The following is a 22,175-nucleotide window of genomic DNA, read 5'->3' as shown; positions in this document are numbered from 1 at the left end:
CACATCAGTGAAAAAATTCCTGACTTACTGAGATTGCCAGCTGTGTTATATCCTTTTAAGGAATGGTGTTTCCTATAGTTTCTAGCACAGAGCAATTAAAGGTGTTGCTAATGCTTCAGTATTTTAACTTCAGCGTATGCTAGAAGTTGCTCTTCTGTCTTAGTTCTTCAAATATCTAAACAAAAACTGTAATTCATCTGCTTCGACTGGAAATACATGCTTTTAGGAAGAACGTTTTCTTCTTAAGTCAGAGCTCAAGTACCTTACTGGGACAGCTCAGCTAAAGCATCTGATTGCTTGTAAAGAAGGAAACCTGCTATTAGTCTTTGAAGTTCACCTCACAACTGGGGAAGATGTTATTTGGAGGTTGCTCTTCAGTCCCATTAAAAGAAACCTAACTGTGCAGAGTGTTTCTGTGCACACATATGTGCTTATGGCAAAATGCTTTCTAAATTCAGGATCATACATTTGAATCACAGAGAAGTGATTGTCTATATTCTGGTAAATTAGATGCTTTCTGTGGTACTTGCTAATTTGAAATCTCTCAGAAATCAGAGCTCTGCCTTATTATCTTTGTTCAGTGTTAGAGGGTTTGGAGAGCCTGGCAGCTGTCCAGCCCTTGTTCACCTTCCAGCACTCTCTTTTTCTGGAGACTACACTGAACAGGAACAGAAGAACCATGTCTGAGATGAATGAATCTGCTCTCGTTTTTTCCTACTTCAAGAAAAACTAAAATACAAAACTACAGCCCACTGTGCAGAGCTAATAATAATTATTTAAAAATCTTTACATCCAGTTCAGAATTTAGGTTGCACTCATCGTTTGAAAACTATTTTTTGGATGCTTGGCTGGTGCTATGGTAAAAGCTAAGCTAACCTTTATCTTGTTTTTGTGTTGTAGTACAATAGGGTTTGGATCCCTGATAATGAAGAAGTTTGGCAGTCTGCAGAAATCACAAAAAACTACAAAGCTGGAGACCGTTTTCTCCATGTGCAATTAGAAGATGGAACTGTAAGGAGAAAAGCCTTATTGTGGGGTTTGCTGAGATATGTTTATGTAGAAACATAGGAGTTGCTATTACAGCATCTAAATGACTTGTCTGTATTTTCTCTTATGTAGTAACTAGAACTTTATTACATAGAAATTTGTACAGTAAACAGCTGTTATCTAAAAATACAAAGAGTGCAGTTCTGTGTACAACGTTAGTCGAGAACACATATCCTGAAGATGACCTTACTTTTGAAACAAATGCTGAAGCTCACGTCTAGTTGAAGTAAATCAGAAGTGCAAGGCAGACATAGTTACCTCTCACAGAGCTGTTGCTTTTTTTCCCGTAAACTTACTTTATGTAAGATCTGTTCGTTTTAGTATCTTGAGTTCTTTATAGGTTTAATATTTTGAAAACAGTGTTTCTATATTTCTGCATTCCTGTTCTGGAGAGACGAGTATTATATATATGATTAAGTGTATTTGTTGAAAGAAACAGAAATGAGTTTTAAACTTTGTGTAAAGAAAACTGAAAGGTTGCAAGTAAGGATCATCAGATCTAAGCTCAGACCAGGTGCTTAGTTTCATTCAGTTGCAGCTGGTCTACTGTTTTCATCTGTTGTTGAAATATGCACGAGTTTAGAGGGCTGAACACATTGCCCACCTTTAGAGATTTCTGTACAAAATATTGAAAATATAGAGAATATGCCTTTCTTTTTAATAAACAATGAAGAGCTCCATCTTACTTTCATGATCTCCAAGTCTCTCTAGTTCAATGGGATATATGGAATTGATGAAATACAAGATCAGAGAGAGCTCTGTCAACCCTGCAACTCCTTATGAAGGCAGAAGATCTATTTGTGTTTGTGCAAAAATCATGTGTTTTTTTGATATTTAAAGTCGTTTGTGTTGACAGGAGCTGAATTACCCAGTAGATCCAGCTGCTTTGCCACCACTACGAAATCCTGACATACTTGTTGGTGAAAATGATCTCACTGCACTTAGTTATCTCCATGACCCAGCTGTTCTACACAATCTAAAAGTTCGTTTTGTGGAGTCTAAGCTTATCTACACATATAGTGGTAAGGAAAGTAAAATGCAAGGTTTAAAAAAAATCTTAAGGTAAAAAAAACCCCACCTTGGGATTATTTGCAATATGATGTGGGCAATGTTTTCCTCAAGTGTATTTTAACTCATTCAAATTAACTTGTTTGTTGATCAGGATCTACTGTTCAGTTTAGAAAATATTGCTGCATTTTATCAGTGTAACTGTTGTTGCCAAAGCCTGGCATTTGGTTGAACTAACCAATGTTTTATTTTGTACACTTGGTTATAGGAATAATTTTGGTTGCCATAAACCCCTATAAACAATTGCCAATATATGGAGATGCTATTATCCACGCATATAGTGGGCAAAACATGGGAGACATGGATCCACATATATTTGCCGTGGCAGAAGAAGCATACAAGCAAATGGCAAGGTTCAGTATGTTGTTTGATGTCCATTTGTAACACTTGAAGTCTAGTGGCAGTGAGTGTTGATTGTCATTTCATTTAACTGCGTGTGTGCCACCAGCTATTAAGGATACTTTTGAATAATGGGTACCTTATCTAGAGGAGGAGTCATTCCTTAAACAACTGAGGAATTTCTAGAACTCATAACTATTTTCATTCTTGATAAGGGCTGTCTTAGCTGAGTGAATGGCAATGACTTCAGCCTAGAGGTTACAGCTGAAGAAGAGTAAGAGAAAAACGGATGAAAGTTCCTGATATGAGAGTTGACCACAACTATGTTTTCATACATTTGTTTCATATGTAATTCTTACATTTACTCATGAATTTTAGACACATCTGATTTAAGCTGTCTGATTATTTGGTTTTAGAAATAACAAAAATCAGTCTATTATAGTCAGCGGAGAATCAGGAGCTGGAAAGACTGTGTCTGCGAGATACACCATGAGATACTTTGCCACTGTGAGTAAGTCAAGTAGCAATGCACATGTGGAGGATAAAGTACTGGCATCCAATCCAATAACTGAGGTAAGTTTCAGAGAGTATCTGTCAAATCTGTACTTGACAAGGAAAGAATTCTGAGAGCTGCTGGGATTCTTGCTTTGAAAACTTTAGGGGTGTTTTGCCTGCCTGAATTAAATATCTATGTTAAAAGTTTAGCCTCTGAGTTGCTGATAGAAAGAGATGGCTTCAGGAACACCCAGGTTCTGCCGAATTTACCAGTGGCCCTTTGGAGAAACTGCATTGAACTGCTGAGAGGAGGAACTGCGGTTGTTTGTTTTTATTAATTGGACTAGAAACTGATTAAGGTTCCTTATAGTGGGAAAAGGTACTTTTTCTAGTTCTCAGTTTATGAAGTATTACACCATTTGACTTGAGGCTTATCTTCAAATTTGGGCCTCAGAATTTAAATCTCACAGCTCAATGCTAAAAGTGCTCCTTGAGTACCTTGAGCTCCTTGAGCACTTTTGTTTTTAGGAACTTGTAGTTGAGTCCTGTTTTGACCAAGTTAAGAAAGATGCAAGTAAAACAAATTTTTTAAGTTTCTTATGTTTTGTAGGCTGTCGGCAATGCAAAAACCACGCGGAACGACAACAGCAGCCGGTTTGGAAAATACACTGAAATCAGTTTTGATCAGACTTACCAAATCATTGGGGCTAACATGAGAACATACCTGCTTGAGAAATCCAGAGTTGTCTTTCAGGTGGGTAAAATAAAGTTTTAAACAGTCAGTGTCAGTCTAGCTGCTAATGTACAATCCTTCACTTGTTTCATACAGAAAAAGTTCAGAATAGTGTGTCTAATCAGCATTTGATTTATTTTTTAAATAGGAGATAGTTTTATTTATAATAAGAAAATTATTTATTCCATGTTTTTATTTATTATTGCTGTGTCACAGCATAATTGTGATAATCTACTGAAGAAAGCATTTAATCTTATGAAACTGTTTTTACAAAGTTTTTCCTTTTAGTAGTATTGTAAGTTTTTAAGTACCATGAAAAATACTTCCAGATATCTGCTGCCTGAAGGATAGTTTGGAAATAAAAAGTTTTCTGAGTTACCAGAGGGCCATGTTTGAGCTGGCACTCCTGCACAGTTGTTCTTTGCATTACTTGGCAGTTCTTACTAGCAGAACACATAATCATGGAATGGTAGGAGTTGGAAGGGATCTTTAGAGATCATTTAATCCAACCCCCTTGCTCAAGCAGGTCCATCTAAATCAGGTCACATAGGGACTCATCCAGGTGGGTTTTGAAAACCTCCAGAGAAGGAGACTCCACGCCCTCCCTGGGCAGCCTGTGCCAGGGATCCGATGTTTGTTGAAACTGAAGAAATTACAGAATCACAGAATCTTAAGGGCAGGAAGGGACCTCGAAAGATCATCCAGTCCGACCTCCCTGCCAGAGCAGGACCACCTAGAGTGGGAACTCATCCAGGTGGATTTTGAATGTCTCCAGAGAAGGAAACACAACAACCCATCTGGGCAGCCTGTTCCAGTGCTCCCTCACCCTCACAGTGAAGAAGTTATTCCTTGCGTTTCTTTGGAACCTCTCGTGTTTCATCTTGTACCTGTTTCCCCTTGTCCTATCAATTGGACATCATTGAGAAGAGCCTGGCTCCATCCTCCTGACACCCACCCTTTACCTATTTGTAAACATGTTACTAGACTAGCAGCTTTGGGGAAAGAGCTCAGATTATCAGTAATGGAAATAAAGTATATTTGAATTTATCACTTTCAAAGCTCTTGTTGAAATCTAAGATGTGCTATTTTAATATTGGGCAATTTCTTTGCCAAATTGTGTTGCAGCAGGATTTAGCCTTCTGGTATCTTTGTCTCTTTAAAGTGGTGTTGAATAGTGAATGTTTTTCTGTTCGTTTGTTGGGGATTGGTTTTTTTGTTTTTCTTTCTGTAATGGTATTCTTTGCTTTAATTTACAGTCAGAGAATGAGAGAAACTACCATATATTTTATCAGCTGTGTGCATCTGCTATGCAACCTGAATTTAAGCATCTTAAATTAGGTAGGTCTCAAGAAAATAGCCTACTGTTCATTTTTGCAGTGGAGTGTTTCAAAGATTGGATTTTCAAACGCTAGGATGTTAAGTGCTTTATAGCGTAAATCACTCAGACTTACAACAGGATTTGCATTTTTAAGTCACTTAGCTATTAATCTTGCTTGTATTGAACTTGGTAGCAAATCCCTAGTAACTTGAATAGCGCATGATCAAGTACCTAAATGTCTTTGAAAATCCTACTCTAATACTTTTCTGTAGTGACAGATTCCATAATGACAGTTTAGGGGCTTGATTCATTTATCTGTAGAGAAACTGTAATGCTACCTGGAAGAAGCAGACTTTACATATATGTTTATTAAGTTTTCATTCCTGTTTGTTTATTAGATCTAGTATTAAGATTGCTAGGAATTGTATTCATACTAATTAGAGTCAGCTTAACTGAGTTAGATGTGTGGATTTCTATCGAAAAAAGAGGACCTCCGGCTCATAGCTGAAGAGCTCTCATCTGATGATATCTAATTTTCTGGAGTTCCAAGAGTCTTTAACAAGTGGCTATCCCCAATCCCAAATTTTTCGGCATTACAAATTTTGCTTTGTGTCTACAGGAAGCGCAGAAGAATTTAACTACACAAGAATGGGTGGCAGCACAGTAATAGAAGGAGTTGATGACAGAGCAAATATGGTGGAGACTCAGAAGACTTTTGCCTTATTGGGTAAATTCTTGGGGAATACCTTTTCAGTAGATTTAAAAATTGGGGTGTTTTCACTGAAATGGACAAAGGTGGATTGTTTTGGAAGTGTCCAAAATGTTAGTAGTAATTCTTCTCCTAAAATAATTTCTTTCATAGCTTATTTATCCAATTGTTTGTTTTAAAAGTACTAGACAAGAAAAAAATGGCTGTTAGCAATTAGTGCTCATTGTTCCTGGTCAAAATCGCTAAGGATTGGAGTCTTCTTGGCCCTTAAGATAACATACTGTGACATGTTATTGTGGAATTGGAAGTTTCTTTGCCCCTTTGTGACTTGTGTGAAAGCCAAAGCAGACTGGAGCTGGCACTTCGAGAGGTACAGGAGTTTATGCCTAATTGCTCCATTGGATCAGACAGGCAGAAAGTAAGCAGAGCCAAGGCTTTGTGTAGTAGTCTGCAGTGATGCTATACAATTCTCGGCTACAAAACAAAGCAAGTAATCCAACATTGTGTTATTTTTATTGTACTGAGTATCGAAAATAATCAGGACTTGATTTTTTTAGGTCTGAAGGAGGATTTTCAGATGGATGTTTTTAAAATGCTGGCAGCAATCCTACACTTAGGCAACATGGAAATAACAGCTGTTGGAGATGAAAGGTCGACCATCAGTGTAAGGAAGTAGATCATTCAGATACCAACATTTTCTTTTATATTCTATGCCAAAAGTCCTTTAGCAATGTTTTTTCTCATATCTGGGGCTCAGAGCAGCGTTCAGTCTGGTATGCTAAACTTGAGAGGTCTGTATAGAATCACAATAAGTGTTTATGTGAAAATCCTGTTTTGTGCCCAAGATCAGAAAGTCTGAACAAAAGGCAAAATGGGACTAAGACAGTCCCATATCTAATTGATTCACAGCTGTTGGAAAAGCTATTTGGGACTATCTGCAGGATTCAAGAAGCAGAGCATTGTCAAAGCTGCTCAGAATGTGTCCCAGCAGACTCTGCAAGTCTAAAAAGCAAGGACACCTAAACATAGACTGAAGTAACTTTTCCTTTCAGTGTCTTAATGCAAAGTATCTTGTCTAATCTAAGGTTTTCACTTCTGTATCAGGAGCTCTATCCAGTATTATTTGCTTCAGCTCTTCTTTATACTTTGCCAAATGAAAAAGTGACAGAGCCTCTTGTCTATCTAAAAATAAAAGTCATAGTTTTATCTCAGTGGTGCCAGGATTTCAGTGTCTAAAGTATTAAATATAATCTGGTAATATTTATTTGTCTTCATTCAAGCTGGAGAATAAACATCTCAATATATTCTGTGAACTTCTGGATTTAGACTGTGACAAAATGGCACAATGGTTGTGCCACCGCAAGATTATCACTACCTCAGAAACTGTAATAAAGCCAATGACAAGAGCTCAGGCTGTTAATGCAAGGGATGCTCTGGCAAAGAAGATCTATTCCCACTTATTTGACTTTATTGTGGAAAGAATTAACCAAGCTTTGCAGTTCCCTGGCAAACAACATACTTTTATTGGTGTTTTGGATATTTATGGGTAAGAATATCTCTGGAATCACATTTACTTTCAGTTGTGCTTTTTCTTTGGATTTGATAAGAGGCACTTTTCAGTTCATGCAGCTATTCAGTTTGAAGGAGTTTGTTTTGCTAAAAGGTCATAGTCATTTAAGTTCTTTAGGATTGTGAGTAGCAGAAATGTTCAGCAACTATAATTTTTGGTGAATGAGGTTTAATTTGACTTTTGATACTTAACGATTTAACTCTGGATTTCTTAGTTCTGTTATGTCTGATAACATTAACTTCTAGGGGACTTCTGAAATGCCTCAGCATCTTCATTAGTCTTACAGCAATTTGTTTTTCTTACAAATATTAAGAAATGTTAGGCTAGCTTCCAAGTCTTACAGAGACTTACAAATACCATTTGTATTTAAATGTTAAGAGATTTCTTTTTTTCTTGTTTGACATGTGTTTCAGCTTTGAAACATTTGATGTGAACAGTTTTGAACAATTTTGCATCAATTATGCCAATGAGAAACTGCAGCAGCAATTTAACCTGGTATGTTCTTTTATTTTGCTTTGAGTTTGAGATTACCAATAATGGGTATTAGCAAATGCTATTTGTATGTAAGTAATGGATGTTTCTGGATAATGGTTATCCAGTACTAGATGAAGATATTTTCTTTTTATATGCATACATATATATATATATATAAAATGAAAATTTCTGAGTGTATTTTCTTACGACAGACATGCAGTATGCTAAAAATACATAAATATTTTGTTTCCATCTTATGTATGCAATCACATATTGTATTTGTTTTCTTCCTTAAATGTGAATTTACATTTTCACCATTTTTACATATCTAGCATGTCTTTAAACTTGAACAAGAAGAATATATGAAGGAAGATATCCCATGGACTTTAATAGACTTTTATGACAACCAGCCTGTCATTGACCTTATTGAAGCTAAAATGGGAATTTTAGAACTTCTGGATGAGGAGTGCTTGGTAATTTAAAAATTCTTGTATTTAGAGCTTATAAAAAAACTACATAGATTTTTACAAGTGAGCTTGTAATCCATATTCTGTCATTTTAAATGGGAAGTAGAGCATTTTCCTCATAAAAGGAATATTAATGTTTGCCCTGTATTGGGTAATTTTATTGTAAGATGCGTAGTCAATTTTTCTCGCATCAAATTAAGATCCTAAAACTAGATTCTGACCTAGAAGCTAACTTGGCAACTAGATCTCCTCACTGTGAGGGTAGTGGAGTATTGGGACAGGTTGAGCAGTTGTGCAATGAGATCTTTCTGGGTTTGAGTTCAAGTGATGTAGATCTTGGGCCAGCTGGGATTGGAGTGACGTGCTGAAACATACCAAACCCACTCAGGTTTGCTGTAGGGGGAGCATTGCCAAGAGAAAGTGCTGCCATGCTGTATGCAAGCCCCCAGTTTATTGTCAAAGTTACATAATGTCTGGTTTTGGTTTTACATTCTGCTGACCTTCAGACTTTGTCTTCCACTCTCACACTGCTGTTTCTCATACTCGCAACAGAGTATTCTGTAACATCAACTCGTTTGCCAACAATCAATCTCATACTCTGACTGTAGATTTACATTTTTTGCCAATTACCAGTTCTTTCTTCCCACAAAGTGGCAACTTTATCTAGTGTTGTGGGTAGACTTGCTCTGAGCAGGAATTTGGACTACCAATCTCCAGCAGTCTCTTCCACCAGTATTTCTACAATCAGACATTCCATGAATCACTGATTTTGATACAAAAAAGTCTCCCTTTCCTGTTTTATAAGTTCTCATGGAATGCAACAAACCTACACCTCTGCTTTTTCTTCTTCAGTCTTAGTATGTTTTCCCTGTGCTCTCTCCTGACTGTAGGAGTTCCTGAATCTGTACTTTTTTTTCCCCACTACATATATGTAGTTGACTTCAGCTTCCGAACATACTGAAGTAGTTTTGTCAGGGAAGGACAGGGGAAAGAAAGGTGAGCCTTCTTAAAATGGTATCTAAAAGGTGTTTTGGTGATATTGGAAAGTTGTACTTCTCAGAATCCAAATCATGGAGTAATGTGGGAAAAACTAGGGAATACTCCCTAACTCTTTAGTTTATCTGGTATTCTGCTCATTATCCTTCTCAGGGATCAGGTTGTCTCTGATTGCAAGTAGCATCCTCTCAGGACAAAATGATTTATGACTCATAAGAAAATTAATCAGCAAATTTGTGAATTAATAGGATCCTTTTTTCTTAAAAAAAATTGCTACAGAGCGCCACTGGCTATTCTGAAAAGACAAGACCTTGTTGTTATCAGGCCTCATAACTCACTGAAGGTGCTTTATTCAGACGGTATTTGTTGATAGTAAGTAGTTTTGCTGGTTTTAACAGTCCATCAGAGTTTTGTTAAAGAGATTGCCCTTCTCATTTTTACAGTTACCTCATGGAACAGATGAAAACTGGCTTCAGAAGCTGTATAATAATTTTGTCAATAAAAATGCACTCTTTGAAAAGCCGAGGATGTCAAACACGTCTTTCATCATTCAACACTTTGCTGATAAGGTAGAGTGTAAACAACCCAATATTATTTCACTCAGTTTCCAGCAGCTCATTCAGAAAAGCACAAACTTAGGAGTTAGAGGCAGTATTAACCACACTTGTTTGGAACTTCTATAAAACTGATCTTCAATGTATAGTGCTATTTATTTATGGATAATATGGCCCATAACATTCCATATAAACAGAAGAAGTGCTTAAGTTAATGAATTTGAGGGTATGAAAATAAATCATCAAGGTAAAGTGGTGGAAAAGAGCACAAATAAAATTGTTAAGAATGTAGTCTGTACACATTTAGTCTCAGTTATTTACATTTCAAATGTAGTATTCCTTTTTTTGGTATTTTGATTTGAAGTCATAGGACAATGAAGAGAGGAAGAAAGTAATTCCTAATGAAGGGACAAGGAAATTGCAGTTGGATTGTCAGTTTGTCTTGCTACCTATATGTGTACTTGCCAGAGTTTAGCTATCATGTTTAAGAATAATAAAGAGCTGTTGGCTATCACAGCTTACAGAATGAAAATTATTGTTTTGCTCTCTTTTAATGTATTGCTGAAAAGTTAACAGTTTCACCTGTTTGCACAGGTAGAATATAAATGTGAAGGATTTCTGGAAAAAAACAGAGATACAGTACACGAAGTATTGATCGAAATCTTGAAAGCAAGCCAGGTCTGTGAACGATCACTAATGATTAATTTTCTTAATACCCGATTTTACTGGAATTAATCAAAGATTTGTTCTGATAAAGGTTTTTTTTTAGTAAGTTGACTCAGGTTACTCTTAATTTCTATTAATATTCTACAAGTGTGTATTTTTAACATCAAAATAACATTCAAGATGGAAAACCGCAGTATTCAACTTCTTCATATATGTGCATTCACTTTGCTAGTTGTGATAGGTTTGGATTTTTTTCTTAATATCTTCTTTGAAGAGCATTCTGGAATCCTTGTAACTGAACAATTGACTTTTTTTTTTCCCCTATAGTCTTTACTTGTAGCTTTGGTAAGTAGTTTATCATTAACAACTGCCTTTGTTTATTCTTCAAAAGCGAATGCCAGGGCAGAGAAAACATCAGATGTCTTATATGTGCCTGTCACTTCCCATCTGCTTGAAAGCCCCATCCCTTTCAAGTCTACAGCATTGATGCTTAAGGATTACTATTAGGAGGCTAACTTAATCCCACCAAAAACCATATTCTTAATTTAAATTAAATATTATGAAAATATAACCTTGAGAGGACTTTTTTTTTCTATATTTCTGTCCATGTTTGCTCAAAATTTGGGGTTTTTTTTCAGTCTTACTTAACTGTTGCTGAGTTTTGCCTGTGAAATGTGTAAATGCATCAGAATAGAGTTGTTGCAACTATTTCTTCAGTTGTTGTTTGTGGCTTAAAGATCTAGTTCCAAGTACTGCAATACCTGACCTAAGCATTAAGATGGATGGGTTTTTCATTTTGCATTATAGTAACTGCAGTTATTATTTGAATGTTACTGATACATAGTATTTAACTGTGATTCTTTCACCACACTTTTAGTTTCCTCTGTGTGCAAATTTCTTTCAAGACAATCCAGTGTCCGTTTCACCTTTCAGTTCAACTATAAACATCAAATCTGCAAGGCCTGTTCTCAAGGCGCCTAACAAGCAACTCCGGATGACTGTTGGCAGTAAGGTACTACATGAACGTGTTGCTCTGTGATGCTCACACTTTCAGGGAAGTGTACTGAGCAGTCCCAGACTATGATACTGTATTCTGTTACCATTCATGGGGGAATATCCAGTTTTCAGCACAACAAGAGCAAGCCACAGTGCAGTACTCCGAGTCTGGGTGTAAGGAGGTGTGTTTAATTTATATATAGGGGACTATTAAGTATAGCAGGACTGTTAAATTTCCTGTGTTCAAGTTCTGAACCATAAGGAAGTCTCTCAGTGTCCAGCTAAAACCTAAAAAATCATTAATAAACTAAGATTTTACTTTTTACTTAGCTGTAAATGGTTCATTAGCAAAACTGTTATGTCTGGTATTTTCTAGTTCCGGAGTTCTTTGTCTTTACTTATGGTGACCCTCAATGCAACCACTCCTCATTATGTCCGATGCATAAAGCCAAATGATGAGAAGTTGCCTTTTGAGTAAGTATGTCAACACTGTTGAGCTGTTTTATTACCTTTAAAATGAAGAGAGTATTTTTCTATTTCACAGTAGCTACATGTCAGCAAGCTAAATTCTTTACTGCTGAACAACTTCCCAAGCAAAACATATTTTTCCTTTCAGGGTAGCTGAAGTGAAAAAGAAATACTGTCTTCTTACAAAACCTGAGTCATTCAGTAATAGTTATTGATAAACTAAAAATTCATTACTACCCTAAAATTTTTCAAGTTGTATATTGGTGTTTGTGTATTCATCATAACATTTTTAGGGGAAAGGTTGTCCACTTTCGATTTAATTTGGTGGATGTCTTATATAGATGTGTTTGCTCTTATTCAGTATGGGTTTGCACCAATTCATATTTAGGGAATAAAAGGCATTGCTCATTCTTTCTGAACTTCCCTGTCATCTATATAAATATTTAGAAGAACTTTAGAAGTCAGAAGAGGTATGAGCAATGTTAAACATAGCCCTGGCTATGTTTTTACTTTCCCACAATTTGTGTTGCTTCAATCTTATAATACAATTCTGTATGCCAGGTAATTTGCATAGTTCCTATGACCAAATTGCTAACCACTAACTTGTGAGTAGGCGTTAACCGTGATGCATCTGCTGGTCTTTTTTGTGGGCAGACATGAGCGGACGAGGTGGCTGAGTAGTTAAGGCGATGGACTGCTAATCCATTGTGCTCTGCACGTGTGGGTTTGAATCCCATCCTCATCAAGGAGCTTCAGTTTGCCCCTCAGTTCAAGAAGGACAGGGAGCTGATGGAGAGTTCAGTGCAGAGCCACCAAGACGGTTGTGACGAAAGGCTGAGGGAGATGGGGCTCTTTAGCTTGGAGAAGAAGAGACTGAAGGGTGACCTCATTAATGTTTACAAATATGTAAAGGGCAGGTGCCAGACTCTTCTCAGTGATGACCAATGATGGGGCAATGCGTACAAGCTGGAACACAAGAGGTTCCAAAGAAATACAAGGAAGAATTTCTTCACTGTGAGGGTGAGGGAGCCCTGGAACAGGCTACCCAGATGGGTTGTTGAGTCTCCTTCTCTGGTGACTGACATTCCAAACTCACCTGGACGAGTTCCTATGTGACTACTGTAGGTGGTCCTGCTCTGGCAGGGAAGTTGGAGTAGATGATCTTTCAAGGTTCCTTCCTGCCCTTAAGATTCTGTGATTCTGTGACATGAGGAAGCACTCAAATTTCAGTTATTAAGAAAGTTTTGTATCATATCTGAGTAGGAGAGAAGAGGCAAACTTGATTTTAAATTAAAGTTTTAAAGTGTATTAGCTTGTTTCCTTGAAGCCAGAGAAGATCTCTCCATGTAAAACGTGTTACAAATGGTACTAGAATGTTTCACTGTCACTGCAGTGAGACCTCATTATTCTGTGTAATAGCAACGAAGGGAGGAATGGCTTGGGTAGTACAAAAAACTGCCTGAATTAAACTGGAAGAGCGTACCATAAGTTTGTGAAGGAATAACATAGTCATCTGTCAGCCATGGGGATTGTGTAGCTGGTGCTGGATAGACACCATAGCGTGGTGTTCTGTGGACATATCAGCTATGGTCCAGAACTGGAAAGAGTCTTTCCATGCCATATATTGATGATCTTGAACTAAATATTCATGAGTAAATCCTGATTTATTGATAATCAGTGTGCCTAAAGAGTACTTAGAGAGTTTCTTCTCAATAGACTGCTGAGGGAAATTATTTCTGTGTATGTTTTGTGCTGAGAGTGACATGATTTTTCAACCATTGCTGATATGGACTGTCACAGTTAATATTGAAATGAAACAGAACTTTTCATGGGAGAGATAAACACAATCTTCCTTTTGTTTTGAGGGAGAAAAAGATAACAAATACTCCCTATCACATATTAAAAAAAAAAGAAGACACCATATAAAAAATAGGAGACCCTGTGTCCTACGGGCAGAAATACAAATCCAGTAGTAGGATGGTTCTAATTATGCCAAACCAACAAAAATGTAAAATATAACTCTGCTTTTTTAGATTTGATTCAAAAAGAGTTGCTCAGCAACTGCGAGCATGTGGTGTTTTGGAGACTATCCGAATTAGTGCCCAAAGCTACCCATCCAGGTAAGGACAGCAGTGGTCCTCTGTATGTCAAAAAATACTTATGTCTCTCTTGATTGAATTGCATTTGATAACTTTTCACTTTCTAGGTGGACTTACATTGAGTTTTTCAGCCGTTACAGCATCCTTATGACACAGCAGGAGCTCTCTATAAATGATAAGAAGCAGATTTGCAAGATTGTTTTGCAACGGCTAATCCAGGTTAGTTTGCATGCACTGACCCAGTATGTATTATAGCTTTTGTATTATAGCATTTATTATTAATAAAAGGTATCTTTTGCCAAGAGTAGTATCTAGTACTCAAATAGGAAATATATGTACGTTATTACTGTCTTTCCCGATTTAGCATGTTGCTCATGGGCTTGTTGGTCAGTAACCTTGTGCTGTGACACAGCCATCATGTAGCCACTTCTCTGTGCTCAACAGAAGACATGAGGAAGCACATGACATGAAGACCCGAGTAGACATGATGGAAGATATTCTATCTCTATGCATAAACCAGTGACCAGTAAATGGTAAATGATATACAGTTGTTGAGTACTAAAAGTTTATTTGCACAAAAGGACTTTTGATGATTAGAATACAGCATATTGGAGAACTGTTTGATTTTGCCTGTTGCTGCTGATAAGGTCCAAGACAAACCGGCAGTTCAAGTCAGTGTTGCAGCACTGAGTTCAGACTCTGGGATATATAAGACTAAACACAAGCACAGCTCTGGCACAGGCCAAGGGCAAGAGCCTGAGCTTAAAAACAGCTTCTCCCCTTAGTTTTCGCTCAAGCAGCTTGCTGATTCAAAACCTGACATGTGCATTAAAAGGTAGTGTTGAGCCCAAGGAACTAGACATGTAGGAAGGGGTGAGAAGGTTGTTTTCAAGGCCTTGATGATAAGTCCAGATCCACTCTTTTATTTGAGATCACAAGGGCGATATTTTTGGATGTAATTCTTTGGTTCTTTCCTGCCAAGTGGATTTTCCTCCCATATACTCCTGTCTACAAAGGCAGCAGAGAGGATATTCTTACTCAGAGAGCTCATGTCATTTCAGAAGAGCTTGCCTGAAATGACAGTTTACAAGAGGAAGAGAGTGTCTGCTCTACGATAATAAATGAAAAACTTAATATGACTATTGTTTTCTTTTCCAGGATCATAACCAATATCAGTTTGGGAGAACAAAGATTTTCTTCAGAGCAGGACAGGTGGCTTACTTGGAAAAGCTGCGATCAGATACCCTGAGACACGCGTGTGTCACCATCCAAAGGAGCGTTCGAGGCTGGCTGCAGCGCAGGAGGTTCCTGCGCGTGAGGCAGGCCGCTGTTACCATACAGCAGTACTTCCGGGGACAGCGCACCCTACGGTACTTCTGCTGCAGAAAGGAACTTGTTGTTAGGGCACGCCTGAAGAGGTGGAGAAGGTCCAACTAATGCCCAGCACTGATTTGGAAGTGCAGTTTTTACAGAATAGCGATTCAGATTGTATTCCCGTTCCCTCTCGGTGGTAATTATGGACTTCAAAATGTTCCAAGTATTCAGCTATTAGGAAGAAAGTGCTGCAGCAGATTTCAGGTGTTTTGTGCCAGATTTCTGCGAAGTCGTGCCTACCTGTAGGCTCAGTCCTTAGCTAATGAGTTGAGAGCTTGGGCTTACTGCTTAGCTTCAGAGCCAGAAAAGAAATGGGATAGCAGAAAGGAAAAATAGTTTACAAGGGTCTACAAGTTAGTGTGTACAAATTATTACAAAGAATTACGCAGTAGAGAAACTGCACCAGTCATTCACAGAACAGACTGAGAGGAAGATAGCTCTATGTTGACTTTGAAATTTTCAGAAAGAGACCATCAGAACAATTTCTTGTTGTGGAACAGATTTCAGAGTTTGGGGCTAATTGTCTCCCTTTGATGAAAAAGCTGCATTTTAGATAGTGGGTGCTCATTTTCAGTATCTTCTTTTTTTTGTGTGTGTGTGATTTCACTGACTGAGGGAATGAGCATGAGAAATCTAATGTGACCTCAGTAAACTTTATTGTCTTTTGAATTAAGGAAAGCTATAACTGCAACAGCTCTGAAGCAAACATGGGCAGCTATAACTATTCAAAAATACTGTCGGGGTTACCTGGTCCGTAGACTTTGCCAGCTCATCCACGTGGCTGCTGTAACCATTCAAGCTTATACAAGAGGATTTCTAGCAAGAAGAAAATACCGGAAGGTACAGCCTATCAAAAACTTTCTTTTGGTAACTGGAAACAGTTATTATTCTGTAAGAAAGGTGGAGACAAGGGCAAAGATCCCTAATACTTTAGCTTTTGCATGTCTGTTTTTTGTCCAGGGAGGGTGTGGAGTCTCCTTCCTTGGAGGTCTTCGAGACCCACCTGGACTCGTTCCTGTGTGACCTGATCTAGGTGGATCTGCTTCCGCAGGGGAATTGGATTAGATGATCTCTAAAGGCCCCTTCCAACTCTACCATTCTATGATTCTATGTCTTCTACTCTATTTTTATGTTGATACTGTATAAATACTAATACGCAGAAGCTTAGATCTAATCTCCGACCTCTGTCTGGTTTATACTTGGTGCAGATCATTTAGTGTGATTACAACAGTAGTTCCAATATGTCTGCGGTCTGAGTGTTTCAATACTTTGATATTTCCATGAGAAGCATTGTCATTACCAGTGTGTGTAGATTCACAGAATGTTATTAGCTGATTGAGCCTCAGCTAATTACAGATAGATGTTAATATTTTATTTCAAAGATGCTGGAAGAGCACAAGGCTGTGATCCTTCAGAAATATGCCCGTGCGTGGCTTGCCAGGCGCAGATTTCAGAATATTCGGCGGTTTGTGTTGAATATCCAGCTTTCCTACAGAGTTCAGCAACTACAGAAAAAGATAGAAGAACAGGTGAGGGTTTACAAATCAGTTTATTATTGTTACTAATTTTTTAATCATATCTCTTTTATTTAGAGCTCTTGTGTTGGCTGGAGGCTTACACAAATTATGATATTCATACTGTACAAGACAGGACAGTATGTAAGGGATATAGTTCTTTATAGTAAACCACTACTATTCTTTCTACATCCAGGGTAGGAAGAATCATACAGGGTTTCCATATATTTCTTGGCTAGTTGTACCAATGAGAGGAGTCTACAATAAGCCATTTTACCATTTCTTAAGGTGTCCATCCAATCTCTGGATGAGGTTACGTGTATTAGGATGAAGAGTGTGTGAGATACTGCTCTGGTGTAACCCATTTAATAACATTTGGGAATTCCATGTTGTGTTGCAGCTTATTATTGAGAGCTATACCAGCCAAATCACCTTTTAGATTGTCCTGGTTTGGTTGGGATAGAGTTGATTTTCACAAGAAGCTGGGAGGGGGCACAGCCAGGACAGGTGACCATAACAGCCAAGGGGATATTCCATACTGTATGAGGAGCTAGACATCAGGTTCCAGGTGGTGATAATATGAAGCATCCCTCACTTCATATACTCTTTTGTTAGTGTTATTGTTGTTATGATTCTCTCCTTGTATTTTCCTGTTAAGCTGTCCTTATCTCAATCCATGAGTTTTTACCTTTGTCTTCCAGTTCTCATCTCCATCCCACCAAGGCAGGGAGAAGAGTGAGTGAGCAGCAATGTGGTGCTTAGTTGCTAATTGGGCTTAAACCACTGCAATAATCGATTGAAATAGTCCTTGGTTGGAATAATCATGACTGATATGGGATGGTGAACAGGAATAGGTTGGGTGCTTCTGTCAAAATTATGTTAATCTGTTTCAGATGTGCATTTTTCTGTTTTCTTTTCACCTGTCTTGCTCACTGTAGAGCAGAGAAAATCATGGTTTGCTGGAACGATTGACCAGTCTGGCTTCAACACATATAAATGATGTAGAAATGATTCAGAAGCTTGAATTAGATCTTGAAAAGCTAACTGCTCAAAAGAGAACGTACGAAGAGAAAGGGAAAAAATATAAAGAAGACAGTGAACGGGTAACTTTTAATTGCCATCTGTGTGCTTTTATTTTAGTTTAAATATTTTCTTCAGTTACTGGATTTATCAAATACATGATTTGAGAGTTACTAGTCACTTCAGTTTGGGGAGAGGGGGTGGCAGGGAAGGAAGGGAATCTATATATTCCTCTTAAAACATACGACCTTCTGTGACCTATTTCTTCCTCTTTTGTAATTTGTATATTATGATTACTTTTTCTCTGTACAGAGAATCTTAAAACTTGAGAGTCACAATAAAGAATTACAAGAACAGAAAGAGACCTTAGAAATAAAGCTGCAAGAAAAAACTGAGGAAATGAAAGGTACAATAACTAAACAGAGTTTTAAGGAGTTATAGTGGGGGAAGCTAAAAAGTCAGGTTTTCAGCAAAGGGAAATTACTTTCCTTCTAATAAAAGCAATATAAATGCTGAACTTACAGTAAATTAAAAATTGGTCTTAAAAATTTGTAGTGCAAATGTTTTTAATTTAATAGTTAAGTTAAATTTGTTCTTTCCATAGCAAAAAGTCTCCTATTTGTGTCCTGTTTCATGCACGTGCATTCCTCTCAAGTGTCACTTCATCCTTAGTTCCCTTAATATACTGCTTTTAAGAATCTAATTTCAAAGGACACAGGCAGCCCATGAGATCAAGTATACTTTAAATGAATAACACTTAGATGTGTCAGAACCTTTTCGTTCTATAGCACTACTTGTAAAATGTATTGTGATCATTTTGGGCACTTGAGTCATTTCAGTCTTAAAGTATGTCAAGATTTACTTACTAAAACAAAATTTATCATTGTGGTCATAATGTTTTAATAAATGCATGTAATTGCATTAAGGTCTTTGAAATATTGGAATCTTTTTTGACAGAGAAAATGGATGACCTCACGAAGCAACTCTTCAATGATGTACAAAAAGAAGAAAATCAGAGAATGTATGGAATCTACGTTTTATTGCTTTTGAAACAGCATTCATTTTTTTTCTCTTTCCCCGCCTTTCTTTTTCCTGCTGTACATGTATTATGCTGATGTCACTTATGAATCTATGTTCTTGAACATCAGTGGTAGTACAAGTTCTTTGTGTGCGGTTGAGGTGAAGCACATGCTTGTTTGTGAGTCAGTCACACGTAGGAAATGATATTGTAGACTTGGGACTGTTCTTGCTTTTGCACTTTTCTATCTTCGCATGTGTCTTTCTGAGAACTGAAAGGCAGCCCTGATCATAATGGTTTCTTTAGAAATAGTATTTTAAAAATACTATTATTTAGCAATAAATGGATGTTGCTTTGCAGCACTCTTCTCAGATCAAGAGTTTATTTCCCAGTAACTCTTTTCTGGCATAAGACAGAGAACTTCAGGTACCAGGTAAATGCTGCTCTCTGAAGTGTGAAGAGTGCAATCAGTTACTGTTTCTGAGGGTTGGAAGCTCTGTGGTTTCATCTGAGTCTGATTTCAGCTGCAAATAACCTCAGGCTATACAATAAGGAGTTCTTTGCTAGTTTTTCTGCTTTGCCCAATAGCTATTTTAGATTGGAAGCCAGACCATTCCAGCAGGGACTAGTATAAAACAGAAAGCTTCTTGCAATGTTTTATTGAGAAGGACACAGGGCTTTTTGTTGCTATGTCCTTCTTCAGTGCTGACTGTGGCTGTAAGTATGGCAAAAAGCTGCTTAGGTATACTGTCAAAGAGAGAATTAGGCTTTAAGGGAAAAAACTTCAGTTTTGTCTTAAATTCAGTCCCAATATCTGAATTAGATGTTGGAAAATCTAGGGACATTCTCATCCCATTTTGTAGATTGATTCTGAGGATGTAGGATAGAATTTTCAAGTAATTATGCTTCATTTATGTTTTCTTCAATGAAACGTGTCCTTCAAATGAAAACAAAGCCCACTCTTTCACTTGTCCTTTTCATTTTCTTGTTAGGATACTTGAGAAAAATTTCCAAAATCAGAAGCAGGACTATGAAAAGGAGCTTGAATTGCTCAAGGGAGAAATTAAGATTCTGAAAGAAGAAAAAGCTCAGCTACAAAACCAAATTCAGCAAGAGACTGTCATTCAGGATGACCTGAAAATGGAAGTAGAGCAACTTAAAAAACAAGCACAGGTAAAGTATGACACATTTAATTTTGGAGTCTTTGCTGGATAAAGCAAGTAGAGAATGTGGGTGTTTAATTCACTATTTTTAAAAATCTGCAGTGCATTTTTAGAAGTTGTAGTTAATAAGCTGTGTTTGGTACATCACTATGTTGTATTGTTTTCATGTAGCACACAATATGAGTAAGTTACTGCTTGCAGAAATAGGTTCATGTTTTGAATTGTGCCTGAATATTTGTACTTCTAAATGTGTGAACCTATTTTCTTCCTTTTTTCAATAAAGTATTCATTTCTCAGGGGATTTTTCACAAATGTAGTTTATAAACCAAACTTGGGAATAGTACGTTTGTGTAAAGCCATGGCTTTTTCTCTGAGTCAATTCCATATCCCATACACATACCGTATATTCCAAACACATATATACGTTTTCACATTATTGTTCTGCTCTGATGCCTGAGAACCAGATAGTTTAAACACAACGTATTTTAAGCCTTTTACCATATGAATTTGATCTTTATGATAATTACCTTTATGCCATTCATTCCTTGTCTCAGTGTGTTATTTTGTCTGATTCAGAAAATACCAGAGTTGCAAAAGGAAATTGAACTGCTGCAGACACAAAAACTGGATGCTGAAAAGCAGGCCCAGTCACAGAAGCGAGAACTAAGGGGTGAGCTACATACTAGATATACTAGAGAACCTACCCAGTACAATGTGAACCAGACAAGTTTCACTTGATTTCTCCCATGTAAGCTTTGACAAAACCCAGTTCTCTTTCCCATCCCATAGTGATTTCCTTCTATTTATACCTTTGCTCACAAGGGGAAACAAAACTCAACAGGTGAGTTTTACAAAACGATCACAGAATACTGACATCTGGGTATCCCTTTGAAGAAACTCTGATTTCAAACATGTCTCTTTTATGTTTATAAAACAATACTAATAATTTAAACTTAATACTTAACAAGTAGCTTGTAGAGACCCAAGAATATGAAAACAATAACTTCTGTTCATCCTGTCTTTAGCCTTAGGTCCAATAAATGTCAAATGTGCCTAAATAACTTGCTGAGTTGGGTTCTCTTTGGCACTTATAAGAAGCAAATGTATCTACAACATTTAATGTGGTAACCTAGCACTAACTGACAAATCGTCTGTACAACATTAGCAACTGTCCAGATTCAGAATAGAGTGATGTAACTTTGCATTGAAATTTTTGTGTGTTTAGAGAAAACCCAATATTGGTGGTATACCTATCCAGTACATCTTACATGTCCAGAGTAGAATCAAGTCCCCTATCACGTTCTTGTAATAAATCAGAAACATTTATTGAGTTCCAGAAAAGAAGCTTGTAGATTTAGGAAGAAATTGGTTGATTTTTATAATCAAACTTAATTTGAACTGTATGGAAAATGAATAAACTTTGTTTTTTACAGAAAAGATGTCAGAAGTTACAAAACAGCTTCTTGAAAGTTATGATTTTGAAGATGTAAGAAGCAGGTAATTTTGTTCTGAGGTCTCTTTAAAAAAGCTTAAGAGATGCATTTTGTTCACTTGCACACTAAAGATGCTGCCTCGTATTCTAGACTCTCTACAGAGGATTTGGAACACTTAAATGAGGATGGAGAACTGTGGTTTGCTTATGAGGGCTTGAAGAAAGCGACAAGGTTAGTTCAGTTCTCCATTGTTTTCATAACTCCAAACTATAATCTAGGAATTAAATGGAAAGATTAGTAATTTGACAGTGCAATACTGCACATCCAGTGTCTGCCTGTTAACCACAGTACTTTTTTCTCACTTGGTATTTCTTCTCATTTGACCCATGGCATCAAGGTCCTAATACATCTGCCATGTTTTTTCTCCTTTTTTTTAACAGAGTATTGGAAACCCATTTCCAGTCTCAAAAAGAAATATATGAAAAGGAGATTGAAGGCTTGAACTTTAAAGTTGAACATCTCAGCCAAGATATTAATCATCTGCAAAAATTATTTAGAGAGGAGAATGACATAAATGATGGTATTCGATTTGAAGTTAGCAGGCTAACCTCAGAAAACCTGGTAAGATCAAGGTGTAGTAAAGCAAAGTATGTT

At 37.1% G+C, this 22,175-nt stretch overlaps 1 protein-coding gene and 1 non-coding gene across 2 annotated transcripts in view; both read left to right on the top strand.

Moving 5' to 3' along the window:
• The window catches only part of MYO5C (myosin VC), a 36,364-nt gene that overhangs the window by 3,191 nt on the left and 10,998 nt on the right, over nt 1–22,175 (top strand). Inside the window, exons 2-29 of the mRNA XM_062000387.1 lie at nt 901–1,011; nt 1,904–2,069; nt 2,324–2,468; nt 2,871–3,027; nt 3,560–3,703; nt 4,939–5,020; nt 5,620–5,727; nt 6,267–6,373; nt 6,990–7,255; nt 7,693–7,774; nt 8,086–8,226; nt 9,660–9,785; nt 10,365–10,448; nt 11,314–11,448; nt 11,809–11,906; nt 13,934–14,020; nt 14,107–14,218; nt 15,158–15,369; nt 16,048–16,213; nt 16,756–16,902; nt 17,826–17,990; nt 18,220–18,313; nt 18,865–18,928; nt 19,918–20,098; nt 20,665–20,758; nt 21,522–21,585; nt 21,672–21,752; nt 21,962–22,142. Coding sequence (XP_061856371.1) covers nt 901–1,011; nt 1,904–2,069; nt 2,324–2,468; nt 2,871–3,027; nt 3,560–3,703; nt 4,939–5,020; nt 5,620–5,727; nt 6,267–6,373; nt 6,990–7,255; nt 7,693–7,774; nt 8,086–8,226; nt 9,660–9,785; nt 10,365–10,448; nt 11,314–11,448; nt 11,809–11,906; nt 13,934–14,020; nt 14,107–14,218; nt 15,158–15,369; nt 16,048–16,213; nt 16,756–16,902; nt 17,826–17,990; nt 18,220–18,313; nt 18,865–18,928; nt 19,918–20,098; nt 20,665–20,758; nt 21,522–21,585; nt 21,672–21,752; nt 21,962–22,142 — 3,600 coding nt within the window. The remainder of the gene's footprint in view (nt 1–900; nt 1,012–1,903; nt 2,070–2,323; nt 2,469–2,870; nt 3,028–3,559; nt 3,704–4,938; nt 5,021–5,619; nt 5,728–6,266; nt 6,374–6,989; nt 7,256–7,692; nt 7,775–8,085; nt 8,227–9,659; nt 9,786–10,364; nt 10,449–11,313; nt 11,449–11,808; nt 11,907–13,933; nt 14,021–14,106; nt 14,219–15,157; nt 15,370–16,047; nt 16,214–16,755; nt 16,903–17,825; nt 17,991–18,219; nt 18,314–18,864; nt 18,929–19,917; nt 20,099–20,664; nt 20,759–21,521; nt 21,586–21,671; nt 21,753–21,961; nt 22,143–22,175) is intronic.
• On the top strand, nt 12,564–12,645 carry TRNAS-GCU (transfer RNA serine (anticodon GCU)). The gene has a single exon. It is a non-coding gene; the product is annotated as a tRNA-Ser (tRNA).

This window comes from Colius striatus, chromosome 7 (genome assembly GCF_028858725.1).
Source record: "Colius striatus isolate bColStr4 chromosome 7, bColStr4.1.hap1, whole genome shotgun sequence".
NCBI classification, from domain to species: Eukaryota; Metazoa; Chordata; class Aves; order Coliiformes; family Coliidae; genus Colius; species Colius striatus.
This window is presented reverse-complemented; position numbering and strand designations above follow the sequence as displayed.